Source organism: Hemisphaericaspora subhashii (assembly GCF_019202705.1).
Source record: "Hemisphaericaspora subhashii strain CBS 10753 chromosome Unknown scaffold80, whole genome shotgun sequence".
NCBI lineage: Eukaryota > Fungi > Ascomycota > Pichiomycetes > Serinales > Debaryomycetaceae > Hemisphaericaspora > Hemisphaericaspora subhashii.
Genome location: NW_026057216.1, coordinates 88,832 through 111,925, shown reverse-complemented (window position 1 = coordinate 111,925; position 23,094 = coordinate 88,832). Strand labels below are relative to the sequence as shown.

The 23,094-nt window shown below is 35.9% G+C and overlaps 8 protein-coding genes across 8 annotated transcripts; 2 read left to right on the top strand and 6 right to left on the bottom strand. All coding sequences in view use genetic code 12, as the record gives it.

Annotated features, from left to right (window-relative positions):
- Window positions 1-82: 82 nt before the first annotated feature.
- Window positions 83-2,530, bottom strand: J8A68_001400 (uncharacterized protein; the record flags this gene model as incomplete). Its single annotated transcript, XM_049405051.1, has 1 exon — window positions 83-2,530. One exon carries the CDS (start codon window positions 2,528-2,530, stop codon window positions 83-85), a length of 2,448 nt encoding a protein of 815 aa, XP_049265323.1.
- A 306-nt stretch (window positions 2,531-2,836) lies between these two features.
- CWH41 (Cwh41p) lies at window positions 2,837-5,245 on the top strand (the record flags this gene model as incomplete). The annotated part of the gene is made up of 1 exon (XM_049405050.1): window positions 2,837-5,245. The coding sequence occupies one exon, from the start codon at window positions 2,837-2,839 to the stop codon at window positions 5,243-5,245; it is 2,409 nt and encodes an 802-aa protein (XP_049265322.1).
- Window positions 5,246-5,357: 112 nt separating this feature from the next.
- TRP5 (tryptophan synthase) lies at window positions 5,358-7,463 on the bottom strand (the record flags this gene model as incomplete). The annotated part of the gene is made up of 1 exon (XM_049405049.1): window positions 5,358-7,463. The coding sequence occupies one exon, from the start codon at window positions 7,461-7,463 to the stop codon at window positions 5,358-5,360; it is 2,106 nt and encodes a 701-aa protein (XP_049265321.1).
- A 485-nt stretch (window positions 7,464-7,948) lies between these two features.
- MED3 (Med3p) lies at window positions 7,949-8,533 on the bottom strand (the record flags this gene model as incomplete). Its single annotated transcript, XM_049405048.1, has 1 exon — window positions 7,949-8,533. One exon carries the CDS (start codon window positions 8,531-8,533, stop codon window positions 7,949-7,951), a length of 585 nt encoding a protein of 194 aa, XP_049265320.1.
- A 343-nt stretch (window positions 8,534-8,876) lies between these two features.
- On the bottom strand, window positions 8,877-10,121 carry J8A68_001396 (uncharacterized protein; the record flags this gene model as incomplete). The annotated part of the gene is made up of 1 exon (XM_049405045.1): window positions 8,877-10,121. The coding sequence occupies one exon, from the start codon at window positions 10,119-10,121 to the stop codon at window positions 8,877-8,879; it is 1,245 nt and encodes a 414-aa protein (XP_049265319.1).
- A 419-nt stretch (window positions 10,122-10,540) lies between these two features.
- CMD1 (calmodulin) lies at window positions 10,541-11,167 on the bottom strand (the record flags this gene model as incomplete). The annotated part of the gene is made up of 2 exons (XM_049405044.1): window positions 10,541-10,987; window positions 11,165-11,167. 2 exons carry the CDS (start codon window positions 11,165-11,167, stop codon window positions 10,541-10,543), a joined length of 450 nt encoding a protein of 149 aa, XP_049265318.1.
- Window positions 11,168-12,299: 1,132 nt separating this feature from the next.
- Window positions 12,300-17,128, top strand: J8A68_001394 (deoxycytidyl transferase; the record flags this gene model as incomplete). The annotated part of the gene is made up of 3 exons (XM_049405043.1): window positions 12,300-15,780; window positions 16,006-16,948; window positions 17,089-17,128. The coding sequence occupies 3 exons, from the start codon at window positions 12,300-12,302 to the stop codon at window positions 17,126-17,128; spliced, it is 4,464 nt and encodes a 1,487-aa protein (XP_049265317.1).
- A 90-nt stretch (window positions 17,129-17,218) lies between these two features.
- ALG1 (chitobiosyldiphosphodolichol beta-1,4 mannosyltransferase) lies at window positions 17,219-18,610 on the bottom strand (the record flags this gene model as incomplete). Its single annotated transcript, XM_049405042.1, has 1 exon — window positions 17,219-18,610. The coding sequence occupies one exon, from the start codon at window positions 18,608-18,610 to the stop codon at window positions 17,219-17,221; it is 1,392 nt and encodes a 463-aa protein (XP_049265316.1).
- Window positions 18,611-23,094: the final 4,484 nt, after the last annotated feature.

Here is a 23,094-nt window from a genome sequence, read left to right as displayed (position 1 = left end):
GTCCTTGCCAAACAAATACAAGAAATAAGTAAAGAGAAAGTTAACTAATTAATTAATAATATTACAAATTGGTTTTATAAATCTATGAAAATCCTCCCTTCTTTTTCCGTTTCTTCTTACGTTGTGAAGCACTAATTGGTCTTGATTGAGAATACATTTGTGATTGTGAAAATGGTGTTTGTGATTGTGAATAATTCGTCGACATTTGGCTGTTTTGTGATTCAGGAAATATGGACTGTGAAGAATTGAATCCGGAAGGTTGTGGTTGACTGAGAATAGATGTTTGTTTTTGTGAAGCTCCAAGAGTTGGCATAGTGGAATATGTGTCATAAAGTACATCCTGAGACTCTTCCTGAGATGCACTGATTTCAGGAGTATCCCATTCTTCGAGTATTGATTGAACAAACTTCGGTGATTTTTTAATTGATTCATCATATTGATTTTTGAAATTATTAGACGAATTTTGTAGTTGACATTTGATTAAAGATGTTCCAAGTAATGTAGACATAGCTATTTTTGAATAAACATTATTATACTTTTTGAATCTGTCATCCTGATAGTATATTTTCTGTACGTGTTCCGCAATATCAGTTATATGAGTTTTCGCTGTATTATCACTATTGTCTATGATAAATGGACTGCGTTTTATAAATGAATTATTGATTAAACTAACCATCTTGATATCATCTTTCGGTAACGTCTCTTCAAATTGCGCGATCATATCATCTAATTCCAATAAATCATGCACTGAAAGAGGAGGTTCTTTTTCACAAAATTCATAAAGTGAAATGTATCCATCCTTTGCTTTTTCAGGGTTCTCATTTAACGTACTCAAAGCTTGATCTAATCCATTAGCGTACCTAAGAACATCTTCCATCATTTGGGATTCACTAGGTTCTTCATTTGAAAAGTTTTTAGTTAATTCTTTAACAAGATTGTGAATTCTCTTTTTAGATAATCCCTTAGTATTTGTCTGATTTTCCATTACCGTTTCATCTGAAATATCATCGATTTCCATCGAACTCGGTTCAACAAAAGAACCAACCGAACCCATAGTCAAACGTCTAACATGTACTGCCAAACTCGTTGAAAGTTCAAATAAATTGAAATTACCTTGTTCTGCTTCAACTAAACTGACCTGTCGTAAATCACTATGATTGAACCCCTTGGTCATATAATATGGATCTAATAAACTGCATGGTTTCCCATCCATGAATCCAAAAGTATATATCATAATCATGGGATTTATTTGGGAATAAATCATAATGATAATAGTCTCATCTCTAACCACGGTGATGTTGAATTTTAGGGATGGATCTCTGTCATCCAAGAAATGTTTCCATGAAAGTTGTCTAGTGAAATTTCCTTGGGATAAATCAAACCAGATTAATTCTTTTGAAGTTAATAGAAACGCCGAAGAAGAGCTCTGTTGGTGTATTATTTTGAAGTCTCGTATCCTGGACCAGGTATTCGATGTGACCAAGATTTGTTTGGCAAGGGTTTCTGCGGTAATTGTATATTGAGATATTTTAGATCTAGTTAATACTAGAAGATGATTTGAATTATGGATCCAGAAGATTTTCTTCCAGGATGAAATCTCACTTACATCTGAAACTGGATTAATTTGATTATTGAGATTCAATTTCTTGATACCTGAAAGTGTTTTGGTTATGTTCCAGATTGCAAAATTTCCATTCATATCAACAACTGCAAATTGTCTGATTGAAATTGGGTTAAATTTAACGTCTGCAAATTGATTGCCTTCCAACTCATTCGTTTTAACTTCTCCAATTATACGTAGTTCTATATCTAATGACGCATCAAGATCCATTGTCTCTGCAGATTTGGTGCATGTAAGTACATATACTCGTGCTGTGGTTCGTATTAAGATTAACGTAGCTGTTGTTGCCTCGGTTTGACTACCTGTAATTATTTCAATTTGTCGTATTGGATCAGAAAAGTTAACCTGTCGTCTTTTGGAAAGTTTATTTAAATTGCGTTTATCATAAATACAAAGATTCAAAATAGTCATTGATTCTCCACTAACAAAAGCCATAGCATCAACTGTAATGTATGTTCTCTTCTTGACAAGTAAATCAAACAAGACAAACAAATCTCCATAGTTTGGATCATACGCAATATTCGAAGTCAATGTCTTTGATTCTATTAAAAATGACAGGACCAAATCCAGAGGTATATATCCACTAAGTTCATCATTCCCTTTTCTTTGGGAGGGTTTATTGGGTATTCGAGGCAGTTGTAATCGATTGTATATATTTGAATTATTAGTGAAATTTGAAGTCAGTGGTGGTATGAGCTGAGTTGCATCTTGTTCTGAACTTTCTTCTTCTATTGGTCGTAGTTGCTTTGAGGGATCGTGTTGTCTGGCAAACTGATATGATGGTTCTATTAGCAGCAGGTCATCACTAGTTGTTTCTGTAGTATCTTTGGTAGAATCTAAAGATATGGTTGCATTTCCTGATACTCCATAACTTAGTCGTACTCCTAGCCCCTTCTTATGTGGCCACATTGAATGTGTATATGGTTCTTCTTCTACTTCTTCTGTTGTTTGGGTTGTTCAATTTGGCTGTAAATTTAGATGAGGTTAAAAAAAAGGTCTAGAACAAATTGATTTTGTTCGCGTGGTTGCCAGACTGGAAATTTAATTCCACCGAGAAATCCAAATTCATTCTTCTTCTTCTTTGGCTACCACAATTGATCCTTCAATTGACTTAAAGGTAGAGCAAATAGAACTTAAACAATGTATAAATCATGGTGGGTATTCTTACCCCTTATGCTTTGTCTACTCGCCAATGCTAACAACGTGTATTTCAACATGGATGAAGACAACTTGGAAGACGAAGAATTCTTCCTCAATGAAAATGCCGATTTAGCAACCCGTTATTCGAAAATGGCAAACGATTCCTTGTTATGGGGTCCTTATAGATCATCCTTATACTTTGGCATAAGACCAAGACTTCCTCGTTCCTTACTTTCAGGTCTTATGTGGTTCTCAATGGATGATTATAATGGCGTGGGTAAGATTCGTCATTTTTATGAACAACATGATAATATGAAACATGCGAATTGGGTTTCTTATGATCCAAGAATTGGTGGGAGACAGATTATAGATGATCATGAATGTCATGTTAAGTTAACATTTGACTTTGTCAAGAGTGCAGATGGACATTCTTGGGGAGTTAAGATTAGATCAGATCCACATCCGGGATATGAAAATGTCAAGATTTCATTTGTGTGGTATTCAGGATTAGAAGGAGAGGATAAAAAGTCACCTCTGAAGAATCAAAGAAGTGGATATTTGAATATTGAGAATAAGCGGAATGTACTTGGATATGAAGGAGTAGTTACTCTTTTCGGTATCTCAGAAGAATTGGGTGCATTTGATTTAAAAATCAATGATGGACCAAAAACTAATAAGCATCCCAAGGGTAACAGTTCCCATCCTGAATTAGACCCATCCAAGTCCCATCACTATAGTTTAACCGTACCTGATGACAATGTATGGAAAGCTAAAGAGATTTTTGTCACCATGCTTCAAGAATCAGTTAAAAAATTGGTTGAAGAATTGAATGGAATAGAAACTATTCCACCTGAAAATTTGTACATATTAAGAGATTTAAATGATTTTGAAGGAAATCTCCACTTCGTTCAAAAGATATATCAAGGAAAATGTGAATTTGATGTAGTTTATACCAATTCAATGTCTCCACGTACCGAAATCATCACTTTTGAAAACATCAACGAAAAATCCCAACAGATCTTAGTTCAATTCGATATAAAATTCAAAGAACATTTCCAACTTAGTCCACCATTTACCAATTCCCCAAAGCATCAAAAATTCGGTAAAGAAGTCTTATCAGGTCTCTTGGGTGGTATTTCATATTTCTATGGTGATCATTTAGTCGACAGAGACACCGTATTCGATGAAGACTCCTTCGAATCCCACGACCTCCATGGACAACTTGAAGGACCCCATGAACTCTTCACCCTCGTCCCATCTCGACCATTCTTCCCTCGTGGATTCTTATGGGATGAAGGATTCCACTTATTACCCCTCCTCAACTATGACTCCGACCTAGTCCTCGACATCACCAAATCATGGATGAACCTAATCGATTCCGACGGTTGGATTGCCCGTGAACAAATCTTAGGTCCAGAACTGAGACTGCGTGTTCCGGTTGAATTCCAAGTCCAGAGTCCACAAATCGTCAATCCACCAACCCTTACACTCGCCCTCACTTATTTATTAGATAAAATTCATGGATATGGTGATCTCAGTGAACCCATTATTATCGATGATCAGCTCAATCGAGAAAATCTCGGCAGGTTCGTATTGCATCATCCTGATGTATTGACTAATTATACCCGAGAAGTATATCCCAAACTCCAGGCTCATTTTGAGATGTTTCGCCGGACACAACAGGGATATATTGACGAATTTGACAGGGGGACTAATCCGGAAGCATATAGATGGCGAGGAAGGACTGTGACGCATTGTCTTGCCAGTGGGTTGGATGACTATCCTAGGGCATTGCCTGCTGATGTGGCGGAATTGAATGTGGATTTACTTTCTTGGATTGGGATTATGAGTAGGTCGATGGGGATGATGGCGGAGATATTGGGGATAGAGAAGGATGTGGTCAAATATAAGAAGATCGAAGCTGATATTGTTGAAAATCTTGAAAAGTTGCATTGGTCAGAAGAGAAAAAGACATATTGTGATGTGTCGGTGAATGAAGATGATGAAGATATTCATGTTTGTCATAAAGGATATATTTCCCTTTTCCCATTCTTAACCAAATTGATCCCTGAAGATCATGTGGAGAAGTTGGGTGCGATTATTGATTTAATTGCCGATGCAGAAGAATTATGGACTGAGTTTGGGATCAGATCATTATCGAAATCAGATGAGATGTATAAAACCGGAGAAGATTATTGGAGATCACCAATTTGGATAAATATAAACTATCTAATCTTGGAATCTATTCAATATTATCATGCTCAAAGTGCAACTCATATGTCACTGGAATTAAGAGAAAAGTTCGCAAAGACATATCATGATTTACGTTTGAATTTGGTGAATAATATTGTTGACCAATGGGAAAAGACTGGATTTATTTGGGAACAGTATAATGATGAGACTGGGAGTGCACAGGGAGCCAAGAATTTCTTGGGTTGGTCATCGGCAGTGTTGTTAATGATGAAAATGCCTGAAAATCTCTAGAGATAAATTTATAGAGTTTTATACATTTTTTAGTTTTTATGTTATTATTATCACTACAAAAAGTTTTTCATAATCTAGATACTATATACTAAACAGCGTCTCTCTTTCACATTTACTTTGAAGGATCAGCTTCAAATCTTAAATCCCAACCAATTTGTTCACCTAATACAGGTAAAACCTCAGCCACGGATTGAACATCCTTATCCCCTCTACCAGAAACATTAATCACAATATGTTGATCCTTAGCCATGGTCTTTGCAAGTTCAACCCCACCATAAATGGCATGAGAAGATTCCAAAGCAGGAATAATACCTTCTAATTGTGACAACAACTTGAAACCTTGTAAAGCTTGAGCATCAGTCGCAGCGATAAATTCAGCACGACCAGTAGCTTTCCAAAATGCCAATTCTGGACCAACACCAGGATAATCCAACCCAGCAGAAACGGAATGAGTATCAAACACTTGTCCATCTTGATCTTGTAACACATATGTCTTAACCCCATGGAAAACACCTGGAATACCAGCAGTTAAAGTGGCGGAATGACGGGCGGTATCTAACCCGTCCCCACCGGCTTCTACACCCAACATCTTAACTTCGGTATCTTTTTCAAATGGAGAAAACATCCCTGTTGAATTTGATCCACCACCAACACAGGCCACAACGGCATTTGGTAATTTTCCATCATTTAATTCTTGGAATTGTTGTTTTGTTTCTTGTCCGATAACACTTTGGAAAGTACGGACTAAGATTGGGTATGGATGAGGTCCAATTGCAGAACCAACAACATAATGAGTGGTTTGTAAATTAGAAACCCAATATCTGAAAGCTTCACTAGTTGCATCTCTTAAAGTTTGAGTACCATTTTTGACAGCAACAACTTTTGCCCCCAAGATTCTCATTCTGAAAACATTTAGAGCTTGACGTCTAACATCTTCAGCTCCCATGAAAACAGTACATTCTAACCCGAATTTAGCACATGCAGTAGCGGTAGCAACCCCATGTTGACCAGCACCGGTTTCGGCAATGATTTTGGACTTACCTAATCTCTTGGCAATTAAAACTTGGGCTAAGGCATTGTTAATTTTGTGGGAACCAGTATGATTTAAATCTTCTCTCTTTAACCAGATTTGGGCCCCACCGGCATATTCGGTTAATCTTTCGGCCTTATGTAAGGAAGATGGTCTACCGATATAAGTGAATAAAGCTCGGAATTCTTTCCAGAATTCTGGATCAGCAACAGCTTCTTCAAATCCTTTTTCTAATTCGGCTAAACAGGTATGTAAAGCCTCAGGAACATATTGACCCCCGAAATCACCGAATCTTGGATTAAATTTATGAGATTCTTCAAGCATTGGTTTGGTTTGTACGGATAAATTAGATTCACTTCTTTGGAATGCTGTTGGAGCATTTGCTTTAAAATCATCACCAAGAATAGATCTGACGTAATCATATGCGACTTTACCTCTTTGACCTGGTTGAGCTTCACTAACCAAAGTTATAATTTTAGATCCAATGACGACCCCATCGGCAGATTCACCAACAGCTAAGAATTGTTCTCTATTGGAAACACCGAATCCAACCGCAAGTGGGATATCTTCACCAGCATTTTTTCTAACACGAGCACATAATTCATCAATACCGGCTGAAACAGTCTTTGACGCACCAGTGGTACCCATTTTAGAAACAACATAGATGAAAGAATCAGCAATACTACCCAAGACTCTCAAACGTTCATTAGTAGTTGCTGGGGCAACTAAAGGAACATATGAGACACCATTAGTGGCACAAGTACTTCTAAATTTAATAGCATCTTCAGGTGGTAAATCAACAACAAGGAACCCATTTGCACCTGCATTAGCAGCATCTTCAATTAATTTTTCTTCACCATATTTTAAAATTGGATTATAATAACCCATTAAAATGATTGGGATGGTAACACCTTGAGCTCTGGCATCTCTAACCATTTGTAAACATTTAACTACTGAAACACCGTTATTTAATGCGACAGTGTTGGCAGCTTGAATGGTAGGACCATCAGCAATAGGATCGGAGAATGGGACACCTAATTCGATGATATCTACCCCGGCATCTTGCATACCTTTGAGGATGGGGATGGTATCATCAACAGTTGGGAAACCAGCAGTAATGAAGTTGATTAAGGCATTACGACCTTCTTGTTTGCATCTTTGGAATGTTTCTCTTAATGATTCAGACATATTGGAAGATGTATTGATTGACTTGTTGTCGGTATAAGATAAAAGATAAAAAGATAAAAGAAAGTGAGATCTAATGGAATATTTATATTTATTTGCAACACCCCAACAAAAAAAGATTTTTTTCAAATAACAATGGAGAAAAAATTAAATTTTTGATTTAAAAAAAAAGAAATGAGTCAGTGTAGGGTAACCCCCCAGATTTTTAAATTAAATTAACTTTATAACAAGCAAGTAATTAATACAAAGAAGCAACTAATTAATTTACGTAAAATAACATACAAGTAAGAATGCGGAGTAGCGTTTCAGAAAATCTTTCAAATAAATTAATCGTCTAAAATTATTACATTACACTACTTGCTAATTAATTAACTATAAAATACACATTTCAATCATATTCGTATCAACGATACAATTGTAACTAAAAAAGTTGAAATCACGTGCCAAGACCAAACATATAGGGAGGGGCGGCAAGAAAGCAATCTCCTCTATATGATAATCGGTTGATTTGAATTGGTACCCATATTCTTACTATTAGCTCCAGTGGTTGCTGCTGTCTTCTTAACTGAGTTAGCTCTCTTTTTTATATTACCACCAGTTCCATTAACTATTGGACCATTGTTAGGATTTGATTGAAATGTAGGAGGATTCCCATTGGGAATAATTGGAGTAGATTTACTATTTAAAGTAGGTGTATTATTAGTAGTATTATTAGCCGTTGGAGTTCTTGAATTCCTTGTATTTGGAGGTGGTGCCTCGACATCATGACCTAATTTAATTTGAGCAAGATTTATAATTGGTAATAATTTATTATATTTATCACAATATTCTTTAATACTAGTTTGAACTGTTTTTAATCTCAGGATAACTATACGATAATATTCTTGTTGAGATTGATTAGGTGGGATTGATGCTAATGCTTTTAAGAATAACGACATGTCGTTTTTAAGAATATTGATTTCGGCTTTTAATCGATCTATTTCATCATAGATTAGATTGGCATCTATTTTACCGGAGGTTATATCATCGATTTTAATTGATTCCGGAAGTCTATTTAGTTGTTCGTTGTTCATTTGATATGGTTGTATCTGTGATCAAAATGATTTATGTAGTATATATAATGTGTGTATGTATGTTCTATTTCTATATTGATCCTAATGACCTGATGTAACAAAGTAAGTCTTGACNTTATGTAGTATATATAATGTGTGTATGTATGTTCTATTTCTATATTGATCCTAATGACCTGATGTAACAAAGTAAGTCTTGACTTTTTTTTTTCTATTTTTTTCCACACACCAGTTTTTCTACTCCACAATTCTTACCCTTTAAAAGCTTGATCTACATCCCCAAGCAGTGCAATTAATTGTATGTATCTATAAAATATATAATTATATATATAACTATGAATCTATGTCACTGACTTCTTATAGCACGTCGTTCTCTAATTATCACCATATCATCTTTTAATTTCCAGTCAGCACCATATTTCTCTATCAAATCATCAACCTTAATTCCCAGTGGTAATAATCTCTCCAATTCCAGTTTAGCAATTGTATAATATGTTTGATTAAACTGATCTATAAACAATTTAATCATTCTAGTTAATCCCATTGCCATCATAGAAGTCATAGAACTATCCAGTTGTAATTCATAGATCCTGAACCATCGATACCAATCGTCATCAATCCAAGATCGTATCATATCAAATATCATCGATTTCTTGGGTATATATTCAAAATATAATCGTACGGCTTTGGAAATCTCTTCGGTCTTATGAATATGATGTAGGATTAATAATGTGGCCACTTCTTCAATTTCATCGGTTGATAATTGAAGTTCTTCCCTGTTCTCTAATAGATATAATATACTGGGGATATATGTTCGAAAATCCCCCACAATTGCTGCTATTCGTAATGAAAAGAAAAACACTCGTTTACAAAATTCATTCGGAGTAGAATATAATAATGCTTCTCGTAGTTTTCGTGTTTGTAATAGGATAGAATCTATTGTTATCTTTTGTGGAGTTGTTGTATCTTTCTCCACTGATTCAGCACTCTTCATATCATTTTCAGTAACAACTTTATTGAATTCCTTTTGGAGAACACTGGTTGAATTCAGATTACAATAATTTATAAAATCGGCTATAATTTCTGAAAATAATTCTTGCTGTGCCTCTTCATTATTCTGTAAATAGCTTTCACCTCGACTAACGAATCCATGTTCATGTTTGCTAGGAGTTGGAGGAGTTGCGAATCTAGCTTGTCGTTTTGCAAGTATTGACAATTCTTCTTCACTCTTACCTGGAGACTCTTTAATCTGTTTTTGTTTCAATCGATGAGGAGGAGTATATGTCTTCTTCTTGGTATTACCATTGTTGTCCTTACTGTTAGTGTTCCTGTCCTTACTGTTAGTGTTCCTGTCCTTACTGTTACTCTTCCTGTCCTTTTCTTTCCATGGCAGTTTTGATTTAGAACGAAATGTTCGTTTATATTCCGGTGGAGTACTTTGAAGTACCTTATCAGTAGTACCACCCCCTTCTCCTCTAGCAGTTGAATGATCTGATGATGATGGAGTTGAAGACAGAGTAATTGGGGGTGATTCAGATGGTTCTTTTGGTTTCTTGGGGGGTTGAGCTCCCCTTCGTTTGCCTATAAACATTTATCGTATAAAAAAGAGAGAGAGAGAATTGGTTGTAAAAAAAATTAACTCGAGATCATTAAATATTTTGATTCTTGCAACACTTCAGTATTTTACTTAAGGACTTTAGATCTCGAGTGTTGGAAGCTGTTTGAATTATAGAGAATGATAAACTCATTAATATTCAATACATCCAAATTAGATTGATGTTCAAATATTACTGGTTTGTCCTTTCTATGATATCTTGCCCGCTTTGAGAGATAGAGAAGTTCCAGAATAAATTGATGTCGTAGAAGATTCCCACATCTTTTGTAGTTCCTGACAAATATATATCAAACTGTTCAATTAATAAAGTGTCGATATAGATAGATAGATAGATAGATATATCTTATATATAAATTTAGTATACAAATAAAGATGAAGAAGAAGGGCTTTGCTGATTATTTAGCAGCCAATAATTGAGTAAATTCTTGAATATCAATTTCTCCATCATTATTAGTATCAGCTTCTTTAATCATTTGATCAACATCAGCATCACTCAATTTTTCACCAATAGAAGTTAAAACATGTCTTAATTCAGCAGCACTAATCTTACCATCACCATTTCTATCAAATACTTTAAAAGCTTCAGCAATTTCAGCTTCAGAATCAGTATCTTTCATTTTTCTAGCCATCATGGTTAAGAATTCTGGGAAATCAATTGATCCATCTGAATTAACATCAACTTCATTTATCATGTCAGTTAATTCACTTTCACTTGGGTTTTGACCTAATGATCTCATAACGGTACCTAATTCTTTAGTAGTGATTTTTCCATCGCTATCTTTGTCAAATAAAGAAAAAGCTTCTTTGAATTCAGCAATTTGTTGTTCTGATAATTTTTCAGCCTATTAAAATTCAATTGTTAGTATTAAAAATCTACAACGTGTTTCATGAGATCATTTTTAAATGAATACGATAGAACTAAAAACAATGCCCAGTTTAAGAATCCAAGTGGGAATCTCATTAACCGGTCTGTCTATCTCTTGTTTATCGATCACATTGTACAATTTCAAATAACATACCATTGTGTGTGTGTTAATCTTATAATGAAAGAGAGAAAGAGAGAAAGAGAGAACGAAATGAATAAATTATGAAAATGCGTGTGGGTGTGATAATTTTGTATTTTTTTTATAAATAGAAACTTTTGAAAGAAAAAAAAAATGTCATTCTGTTTTAAAGTTTCAAAATACATTTACGATAATAACAATTGGTAAATATTACACGACTATTTAGCATATGATATGACCTACAAAACCAATGTTTAAGTTGTACAAAGGCAAATGCTGTTAGCCTTGATAAATCGGTAAATAGTTAGAAGTATTTATCAGCGAATGTGAGGGACGTCGAGCATGTTTAACGAAGTGAAATTCACTAAGCCTTGCATCGCTCGCGCGAGTGTTGAACACCGGCAAATTCACTAAACTTGTAGGAGTGGTCGCTTTTGAAATCTAAAGCTATCCAACACCAACTTACTACTGGGTATGATGAATATGAAAAGAAAACTCCTATAAAAACTGAGGGATTTTCCATCAAGGTTAAATCTAGCGAAAACTCATGAAAATTACTCTCCTAAAAGACAAAGCCACTTTTGCTAACCACAAACATAGGAACAATTTCGATTCAATTAGGACCGACTTGGGAATAATACATGAGGGCACAGTTTTCCGACTACAGTCTTACCTCTGTCAACAACTACATTGAATCTTGTCACAATTCAATTCCGTTCAGATTTGTGAAAGACTCCATGTAGTTGTTATCACGAATCAGACTGTAGTCTGTGTGCTAGTTGCATATTCATGTAAGTTGATTGAAAAGAAGTAAAACTTTATTCACGGCAATCTTCCTCAGTACTACCGTAAATGGCGTAAGTGTTAAGTCTGGATGAACAATAACGTATCTTTTGTCAATTGAATCCTTGTGGTTCCAGAGGAAAGGGAACATAATAAAAGAAAAAGTGGTAGCTGGTGAAAAAATTGAAAATTAAAGACAAAACTTTAATTTTTTCACCCGACGTTCGGTGTAATCATCATCATGCTGCGTAAATATCGTCACTATTCCAAACTGTAATAAATTCATTGATTTCGCCTGCCTATGACATCATCAGTTCTTATTTACAACTCATTTCAGCTTATTCTACTAAAGAACAAGAGATAACTTATGAATGATGAATTAGATAAGACACACGAATCACAACCAGACAACAATTATCAAGACTTTCTTAGGTCTTTAGATAATGAAGAATTATTAACTCATATTAGTCAACTATCATCGCTTACTCATCATCTGCAAAATCCTCTCAAACAACCATCTTTTCAAGAAGTTTCTACCCCAAAAGCGCTAAAACAAGTTTCATTCACAAGCGTAGCAAGTTCTGATCCATTCGATGATGGTCTAGATGATATCTTATTAAAAGTCGACGCGTCTGGACATCTCCAGAATTCATTTGCTGAACGCGCACTACCACCAATCACTAATGAGGAACCTCCTCACATTCCTGATGAAGAGAGCGATAATAATAATGATGATGACAAGACAGAAGAGAGTATTGGTAAATTACATGAATTTGGAGACTATGGAACCTATTTCCATTCCAAGCATCTAAAACAACAAAAACAAGATCTCGATTATCTCAAATGGGAAAAACAACGAAGGAGATTACAAAATATCCCCAGTCAGAATACTAAACCGATTTTTGAAGGTTGTGTAATATTTGTGAATGGACATACCCTGCCTTCAATAAATGAGATTCATAGATTGGTTATATTACACGGTGGGAAATTTATTAGTTTTTTGTTTAATAAATCTGCTGCTACTCATATTATTTGTGATCGATTGACTCCCAGGAAAAGTATAGAATTTAAGAATTGTCGGGTTGTGAAGGCGAAATGGATAGTTGATTGTGTCGAGAAACAAGAGTTACTAGATTGGCAAGAATATAGATTGATCCTGGAAGTGTCGTATGATCAAACCCGATTAGGATTTCAGAGATTGCAACAACCCGATTCAGCCCCTGGTCCCCAGCAAATGCAGCAGATCGAAGAAAACCAAGCTAATGATACGGATGAAGACGGATTAGAAGAGGAACATGAGGATGAGGAAATCCTTTCACCCCTTCTATCGCAAAGCGATCAAATCCTAAACCGACTGCAACAATTAGAAAATCAAGAAGGTAAAGAAAACGAGGAGGAGGACGTGTTAGTAACTCTAGAAGCAGAGCCAAAAGAAGTCAAAGGAGTTCATAAAGTCAATAATAAATACGTTTTAGATTGTCGACACCCAGATTTCTTACCCAAATTCTTTGCCAACTCAAGATTACATCACTTAAGTACCTGGAAAGCCGATCTCCGATTGAAATTTCTACGAAAAATCATTCATGAACGCAAGCATCGACCACAACAACCAATATCATCACCTCAGAAAAATGTGAACCCGTTCTTAGACCCCAATCACCAACGAGAAAAGCTTATAATGCATATCGATTTCGATTGTTTTTTCGCAACCGCTTCATGCTTGAATCGCCCCGATTTAGATATTAATAAAGACCCAATTGCCGTTAGTCATGGTGGGAAAACTTCCGATATTGCAAGTTGTAATTATGTTGCTCGAAGTTATGGAATCAAGAATGGTATCTGGCTCGGAGGTGCAAAGCAAAAATGTCCGGATTTAGTATTGTTGGATTATGATTTTGCTGCATATGAGAAATATTCTGGAGAATTTTATAATTATTTGGTATCCAGTGATATCTTTGATACGATTTTCCCGGTTCTGATAGATGAAGTATTAGTCGATGCTAGTTCGTATTGTTTGGATCCTGCTAAAGATACGGTCCAGGTTGTGAATGAATTATGTGCCAGGATTCGGGAGGATATTTTCAAAATCACAAAATGTTCCGTAAGTGTAGGTGTATCATCAAATGTCCTATTGGCCAAACTTGCATTACGTAAAGCAAAACCGGACGGATATTATTATCTTCATGAAAATATCAGCCAATTCTTGGAATCTGTTCCAGTAAGAGACTTACCAGGCATGGGAGCAAGTCTAGTTGAGAAATTATCAAACGAAATCCAATCATCTACCGCGAACCCGCCAACATTAAAAGACCTACTCCCCTTTTCCAGATCCCGATTAATGACCCTATTTGGAGAAAAAACCGGCACAAAACTCTATCAGTATGCCCGAGGCATCGACCACACCAGTATCGAAATAGATTCCTCCAGCAATCCAGAATCAGTCCTCGGCAGGAAATCAGTCTCAGTAGATGTCAATTTCGGTATTCGTCTAGACACAATCCAAGAACTTGATGATTTCTTAATGAGACTCGCTCGGGAATTATACACCAGACTAATCAATCTCGGAATCTGTGGATCTGGAATCACCCTCAAATTGGCCAAACGTGCCCCAAAAGCCCCCGTCAATCCTCCGAAGTTTTTAGGTATGGGATGGTGTGAATATGTGAACAAATCGGCTCGGTTGGGTGTGCCGACGAATGATTGGGGTGTGATTGGGGCGGAAGTTAAGGTACTTTATAGAATGATGAATGTGCCGGTGAAGGAGTTGAGAGGGATAGCGATTACGATTACGAGACTTAGGGATGTTGAGAGTGTGAAGGAGTCTAGACAGATGAGACTACCGTTTAATCAGATTACAAGCGCGAAAGAACTGGGGAATGTTGGCGATCAGATTAGGGAGGAGTTTGAGAAGGAGGATAAGAAGAGGAAGAGGTTGGTTACTCCAGCCACGTCACCTTTGAAAGTCCAGAAGACGGATCGGGTTGTGTTTGCGAAAGAGCAATGGGAGAAATATCAGAATCAGAAACGAATAGGCGATCCGGTGTCAGGTCATTTTCATGATATTAGTGCGATAGACTGGGAAGTTTTTGAATCGTTACCTGATGAGATTAAAAGAGAGGTTGAACATGAATTAAGCCGTAGAGGGTTGTTATCTGATACGAAACCAACCAAACTGCGGGCTCCACCTAACAGTAAAGTCTATTTACAACAATTACTACCTACACAATCAGGAAGTGCACCTAAATTTGTTCGGGTCATTGAATCACCCAAGAAGAAATCCCCTCAGAAACGAACCAGATCAGCAACTACCCTGCCTGTGAAACAACTTCCACCTGCTTATGAAGAATCACAATCGTATGATTCAGCGATCTTGGATGAACTTCCGTCTTCGGTACGTGCTTCCGTCATGAAAGATATTGCATATAAGAAGAAAATAAAGAAATTTGATCTAGTTCCAGTTCGTGATAAGATTGCGAGAAAGTTTGAACAATCAAAAACCATCGTTTCCGAAATCACAAAGGAATGGATTTCGGACCAACCGAAATTAACTGAACTTCCATTATTCTTGAACCAAAAACTCACCGCACGTGAGCTTGATCAGAATCTACGTGATTGGGTTAAGACTTCATTAGATCAATGTGGTCCTCATCAAGATGATGTGAATTATTTTATGGAATATATGAAGGCGATGTTGGTGCAAGATGATCTTTGTCAATGTTTACTTATGGTGCGTACGATCAATAAGGCATTGGAGTATCATAAGTCGATTATACCGTTTACTAGTCACGGGGAAGAAGAATTGTCATTGTTAGAACAGGGAATTGAAGATTGGCATCGACAGTTGGATGGTAAGATTATTCCTGCAATTAAACAATACTGTGCGGCTCATAATTTGACTCTCAAATGGTAGCTCCACGTAACTGAAATTTTTAAATTTTTCAATTTTGTTTATGATTTATAGATTTATAGATGTAATGTTATGTGTGGAATGAGAAAGATTCTCTTAACTTCATCTGATGATCTATCACGAATAATTGATTTACTTCCTTCCAACAAGGGACGACAGTCTTTAGTCACATCATTAATAAAGGCATATAAATTAAATCAGTTGGCATCAGAAATAATCAAGGTTCATAAAGTCACTCGTCGAGATTTGGAACTGTATCATGACTCCGGGTTTGTGAAACAATTGCTTATTCCCAGAGAAGAATTGGATCAGAGTATTGAGGAATACCGAACAGTGAAGCAATTAGTGAAGAAAGCTGTTTTTGGAGATTTTCCTGACTTGTCTTCCAAGAGTTTGCCGGAAGACGTATCTGATGAGGAAGAGGATGACGAGGATGAAAGTGACGAAGGTGATGATGAGTCCAAGGAAGAGGATAATGAAGATGATGAATCTACTGTATACACAAAAGACTTGTTTTACGGCCTAAGCCATGATTGTTATCCATTCCCATTCATGAAGACCTATGTCAACCTCACAGCAGCATCCAGTATAGCCGCAGCCCATGCCCTAATCCGAGAGTCTAGCATCGAAACCCAACCAATTGCGATCAATTGGTACGGAGGAAGGCATCATTGTACGAAAAGAAAAGCAGCTGGGTTCTGTTATGTGAATGATATAATCCTTGCTATAGGAACCCTTCGAAAACGATTTTCTAAAGTATTTTATCTAGATCTTGATTTGCACCATGGCGATGGAGTGGAGAGGGGATATGAATTTTCGAAAAAAGTGGCCACTTGTTCTATACATCGATATGATATTGGGTTTTATCCAGGTACGGGATCATTAGAATCTTCGAGTGACTGTACGTACAACATACCGACCCATCGTGGATTAGGGGATGCGGGGATGTTGTTTATCATTCGAGAAATTGTTGCTCTGTTGATTGAGAATTTCGAACCTAAGTGTATTGTTATTCAAGCAGGTTGTGATGGACTTGGTACTGATGAACACAATGAATGGAATATGACTTTTGAGGGATATTGGATGGCTATTGAATTGATAATAGAGACGTTTAACCTTCCTGTCGTGGTCTTGGGAGGTGGTGGATATAATCATACTGAAACTGCAAAGTGCTGGACTTATTTAACCGCGAAATTACTAAATCAGGATACAAATACTTGGGATATAATCCCGGAACATCGATATTTAGATCAATACGAGAAGGATGGATACCAATTTTGGACGGATGAAAATTCTCACCCCAAGAAGATGAAAGATGAAAACGACGACAATTATCTACAATCATTAAAGTCTTATTTATTATCTATAAAGAGAGCGGACTAATTAAGTTCATATTCAAACTTCTTCTTCAATACTGTCCGCCAATTTTGGTCCCATCTCAACCCACTTTCTTCCATGGCACCTTGTTTTATAGTAGCTAACAATTCAGAATCGGTCATTGTCTGTACTAAGAGGTTATACATTTCCGCTTCAGTATTCTTATTATCTGTAATTAACCCATTGACGTTTTGCTTTACCAATTCGCCAATTGCAGGGAATGAAAGTGAAATGACCGGTATTCCACACCCAAAGAAATCCACAATTTTCATAGGTAAATCAATACCACTAGATGATGTATGCAACGAGACACCCAAATCTGCTAAGGAGAGAATTATGGGATATTCTTCTGCTGTTAGCCATGCAGATTTAATAATGACTTTGCTAGGGGAGAAATCAAGATCTTTGACGGTCTGCAAGAATTGGGATTTTAAGGGACCTTTTCCTGTTACTATCAAGAACACTGGTGGGACATTTTTTGTATTTTCGTATTGTTTTAATGCATTTAATAAGATGTTAAAATCTTCATCTGGTGTAAATGAAGTTGAACTTGCTAATATTTTGTAGTTTTCGACATTTTCTATTTGGTTAAATAATTCGTGTGATTGTAAAAATTCAGGTTTGGAAATTGGCAATTCTTGTAATGGCTTGAATTGATCTCCTGGTCTATCATATAATGTTACAATATTTGATTTTTTAAATCCAAATTCTTCAATTAAGAACTTCTTCATTTGCTTTGTTACTGTGACATTTAAATTTGCAAATTTCCCTAAAAACATTTCATAAAATCTGACTAATCTTACAATTGGATGTCTTTCATTCTTATATCTTAAATTCAAAATTGAGTAATTCAAATTATGCCAATCTATAATTAACTCTGTATTTCTGCTGAATAATTTGATAAATACAATAATGAGGAACAACAAAGGGACAGAAGGGGGATTTTGGATCAAAATATAATCAATTCCTCTAAATTGCAATAATAATTGAAAAAGCTGATAAAATTGAATGAAAATCTTCTTACCAGCAAACACCAAATATGGTAACCCAGTAGAATTCTTAATAACTTTAATCTCACAAATATCAATATTCATATCATCAATAACATGTACAGGTGGCTCGGTTTCCAAATATCCACATAAATTAACGTCATAATTCAATTTCGAGAATGAGGAAGCATGATAGCACATCCGTGGCGAATGGCCGAGATCACCAAGAACAAATATCCCAATTGATCTTCGTTTTCCAGGTTTGGATTTTGGTGTGGATAATAAAGGTAGAAGCTTATATGCAATTATTGGAAGACATAAATATAAGCCAACCAAGCACCATAACCATGGACCTGAATAGTCCCATATATGATCAAATCCCTTGTATTCTATAAATCCGGCCATTTGACACCCTGCTTGATGCCCTAAAAGAAAGAGCCTTTGGTAATTGATTGTTCGTTCCTTGAAAAATCAAAAACACAGAAAATCTTCCTGCGTATAAGCGCAGTTCTGTCACGTGATAAACGTGTGATTTCCGGTCTGCATATAATCTGTCTTGTAAGATTGTTTGGAAATGGTTGCAAATAATTGAAAGAGAAAGTCCTCAAACTAGAATGTGAGCCTTGTAAATGATACCTGAGTGAAAACCTTCTTTGTCTCGCTAATCCCAGAATCTTCTGGTTGAATTATGAAGTATCTTTTAACGTATCGTATGAACCCAAAGGAAGTAGAAATTTACATTGAAAATTTGTTAAATATCAGCCAAAATATAACGTATCAATAAGTCTATCGAATTAAACAAAGAAATACAATTTCATATTAAGTTCAGATACCGACTTAAAGAGCCTAATCGAAGTATTCGAAGAGAATTTGCAGTTGGTGCTGATTGAAATCACTCCATGCAACCCCATTTATTCACCACTTAGAATTCCAGAATTTTTTTCCTTATATCCAGTCTGGCATTATGTCCCAGAAACCAAGACAAATACAGAGATTAGAAGAATTTGTGTAGTAGCTTCACCTACACAGAGTTTATCCTTCACCGGGGACGATTAATTATTGCATAACAAAAAGAAATCGAATTTAGAAGTGGGATCAAACAAGATTCTCGAATTTGATCATTTTTTAAGCTTCATAGAAGTAAAATAGGCCTTTTTTACCCAACGAAAAGCACCAAAATCCTGAAATTACGTCCAATCTCCACTCTCTTCATTTCAAACTGGCAAAAATAGCTAAAATTGTAAAAAAATTAAATCATTTCGACAACTGCAGGACTCGAACCTGCGCGGGCATAGCCCAAAAGATTTCAAGTCTTTCTCCTTAACCGCTCGGACAAGTTGCCTGATTTTTTTCAATTTTTTTTTCGGGGTGCCAGGCGATTCTGATTTCTGATTACATATTTCCCATTTTTAGAGCTTTAAATGCAACAATATGGTCTTTTAAACGATGGACATATGATATAGGGTGCATGAAGATCCCCAGAAATAATGAGACTCTTTGTCTTTTTTTGTTGTGAGGACTTGGAGCTATTCTGCAATTGACACTTGTGTTCACGAATGAAATACACAAGCAAAGTGACAAAAGAATGTCTGCCGCAACTTATGTAAATGAAAAGCTTCCTTGGAGTGATAATTCATTTTACAAACTGAATATGTTTAAGAATGATACTCAAAATAGATGCCATTGAATATTGTATATGAAAAGAACAAATATGAATGAAAACTTATTTTAAGGAGAAATCTTTTTTCTTTCGTGTATTTATATGTGAGCTATAATTTATGGGGTTGCTAAATATTTTTAAGAAAGATAAAATGAAAACTGATGACCATACCATCGTCATCATCATCACAACCCCTTAATTTCATTTTCTTTAAACAATTTGCAGTAAATATATAGAGAGCGATTATATTGTAAGTATGAGGAAATTTAGGAATGTAATGCATCTACTCTTTTTTCTTCATATAAATTACAATCTGCTTGTTTAGTTCTTAGACACATGTTACTACAACATACAGAAAGGAATAATTATTATTATAATGTAAAGGGAAAACACACCAGGAAAGTCCTTATTTCAACAACAGTAGACCTTAATGGGCAAGTGAATAGAGGCAATTATTAAGAAACTTGAGAGAATAAGATACCCATTTTGAATAAAGCGGACCGTGGGCTTGACTTAGGTGGGTGGGAGGAGTCCTTAACAACCGTTGAAACCAAAAACTATTATATAAAAGAATATTCTATCGAGGAACAAGCGAACGTGTTCAATAGGTCAAAAATTTCCCGTTCTTCAAGTGTTTTCCGCAAGCCTTTATACCTTGCATCTTTAAAGAAAGTATTCCAATCAATGTAGCTTTGCGAATTAGTTTCATCTAATGGTGGTAATCCTTGAATGGCATCATTAATCCCCGCATCCATATGTGAGTCTAATTCTTTAATATGATAATTTGAGCGTGTTAAATAGAACCATCCATCTAACCAAAAACGTTCCAGTTTACTGAAAATGGGCGATAATATTGCCAACGCCTGGTGATTTTTGGGTTTTCCTTGTGCCACAAGGGCAGGTACCTTAATTATGTACCAAATTGATAACAAGGAACATGATGAATTGCCCTATCCAGATCAAGGAGACATTGAATTTTATTTCTAAAAACCACGGGTCCCCAATTATCACAAAGCAACAGATTGGTATTAACCCACGATTCGACAACAAAGTATTGAGTGTTCCAGCAAATGCTGTGCTTGCCTTCCAGAAAGTTGGTTTGCTAAATTAAGGAGTCCAACTCTGCCTTGGGAGTTATTACTATTAATAGACCGTCACCAACTCCTTTCAAGAAAGACAAAAGTACGCTTTAGTTTGATAAGTTGAAGATTCCAAGTGGACAGCATACTGGGATTGATCGGGAAAGAAATATTAAAGCCTCCAGTTCGATGTGTGAATTGGAATCCCAAATTAAAGCGTTGATTTTGGAAGGAATTAAATGGGATTAATAGTTCTACGTTCTCAAAGTGGGGTTGGACACTTAAATGTGGATCAATTTACTGGTTGTAAAGCAGAACACATTTCGTTGTACTCCAACAAATTGGTATTTCTAAAATCCCCAGAATATGAATCTACGGTAGGCGAGGTTGCAAGAAATGAGAACATTTGGACATCAACCCCCTCTTTCCATAACGCTAATGGAATATTATAAATGTTTAAATAAAAGACACTATTATTACTATCACTATTTACCGGACTCCTAAACGGCCCAACATATACATATCAAGCCGACGGATTAAGTTGCCTAGTATGTCCATCTTAGTATCTTTAGATCTATCAAATAAATGTGCTTATAATCGAACAAACCTAACGGAGCTTGTGGTATCAGAAAGCTAATAGGAAAAAACTATAGGAATCGATTTTCGCTCAGCTTTGGTAAGAATGGAAGTAGCTACAGCTTGTAAATTTTACCCTGTTTATCTATGGAGCCTTTACCACAAGGATTTTATTAGCTAGAATTGGGATGTACACTAGGAAGTATGTTGGTTGACCGTAGCCGTTGAACAAATGCTGTGCAATATAAGAAGACGAGTCCTCAAAATAGGAAAACGAACGGGCAGATGACCCACCGGCAAAGTATCAAGAAACTGATGAACCCTTGTCTTTCAATACTGTGGATACCGATTATCCGAATTTGTAAAAAGTTGTAACATTTTTGCCCGTGTGCCCCCGAAATGTGCTTTTAAATTTAGAAAAATCGAATCCACAGCTTCAAGGGTGAGCTTGGCACTTATTGATTCGAAAACGACGACCAATGGCATCTTTCAGGTTGGTTTGATATTCTGTATCCAGCATTGGATATAATTCATCATAGTCGTATAATTGTTTAAAACTGTTGGAGTTTAGGCAAAATTAGTAAATAACTACTTACAATATTTCTTAGTTACGTTATTTGCACAGAGGTTGAATAATGTAGCCATTCCTCCGATATATTTCGTGTACGATTCACAATACAAAATAAAATCCACAATGTCATCTGATGCACGTTGTGCGTGGAATTGTGCATCCACTTATCAAAGTTCATTGGCCCCGCAGTATTGTATTCAAAGTGTGCCGCTCCACTTAATTTTTCTTCAATTCTAGTGAGATATTAGAATCTGCATGGCCATAGGAAGGTTTCTGGTTGAAATTTGCAACCTTTAAAATCCATTTTTTCATTTTACGTTATAATTCCATTTATTACTTTTAAATAGACATAGAGTAGAGAGAAAATATGAGTGCTACGCTCTGGCGGGTAGTATGTGACATATTTCATTGTTCGTTGATTTGGAACTTACCAATATTTTGTATAATGCGAAGCGTTTGCTGCGAGAGTACAAGCTCTTCAATACTTATATTAAGCTGGTTTATGGCATTTGGCATTTGCGACGGTTTGAGTCCTCGGAACCACGTTTACTTACGGAATCTGAAGTCGGTGATTGGTCTTCTCAACTACGGGACCTTAATTTCTTTTAAAGGTTATGTATGATTTTTTTTGTTGGTTGTTCTGAAGGTATTGTATATAACTCAAAATAGCCTACAAAAAAAATCATACATAAAGTTTTAAAAGAAGTTAAGGTTGTCGAGAAGACCAATAACGAACTTCAGACTCCGTAAGTAACCGTGGTTCCGAGAACCCATACCGTTGCAAAAGCCAAAGACCATAAACTAATTTGATATAAGTGTTAAAGAGCTTGTACTCTCGCAGCAAACGCTTAGCATTGTACATAATATTGGTAAGTTCCAAATCAAACGAACAGATATATTTCAATAAATGTCTCGCTTTTAAAAACAAAAAAAGTTGTTAGAGACAAATAATGAGTCATGGAGTTAAAAAAAAGATGGCTTTATTAATCTCTAGACATCCAAA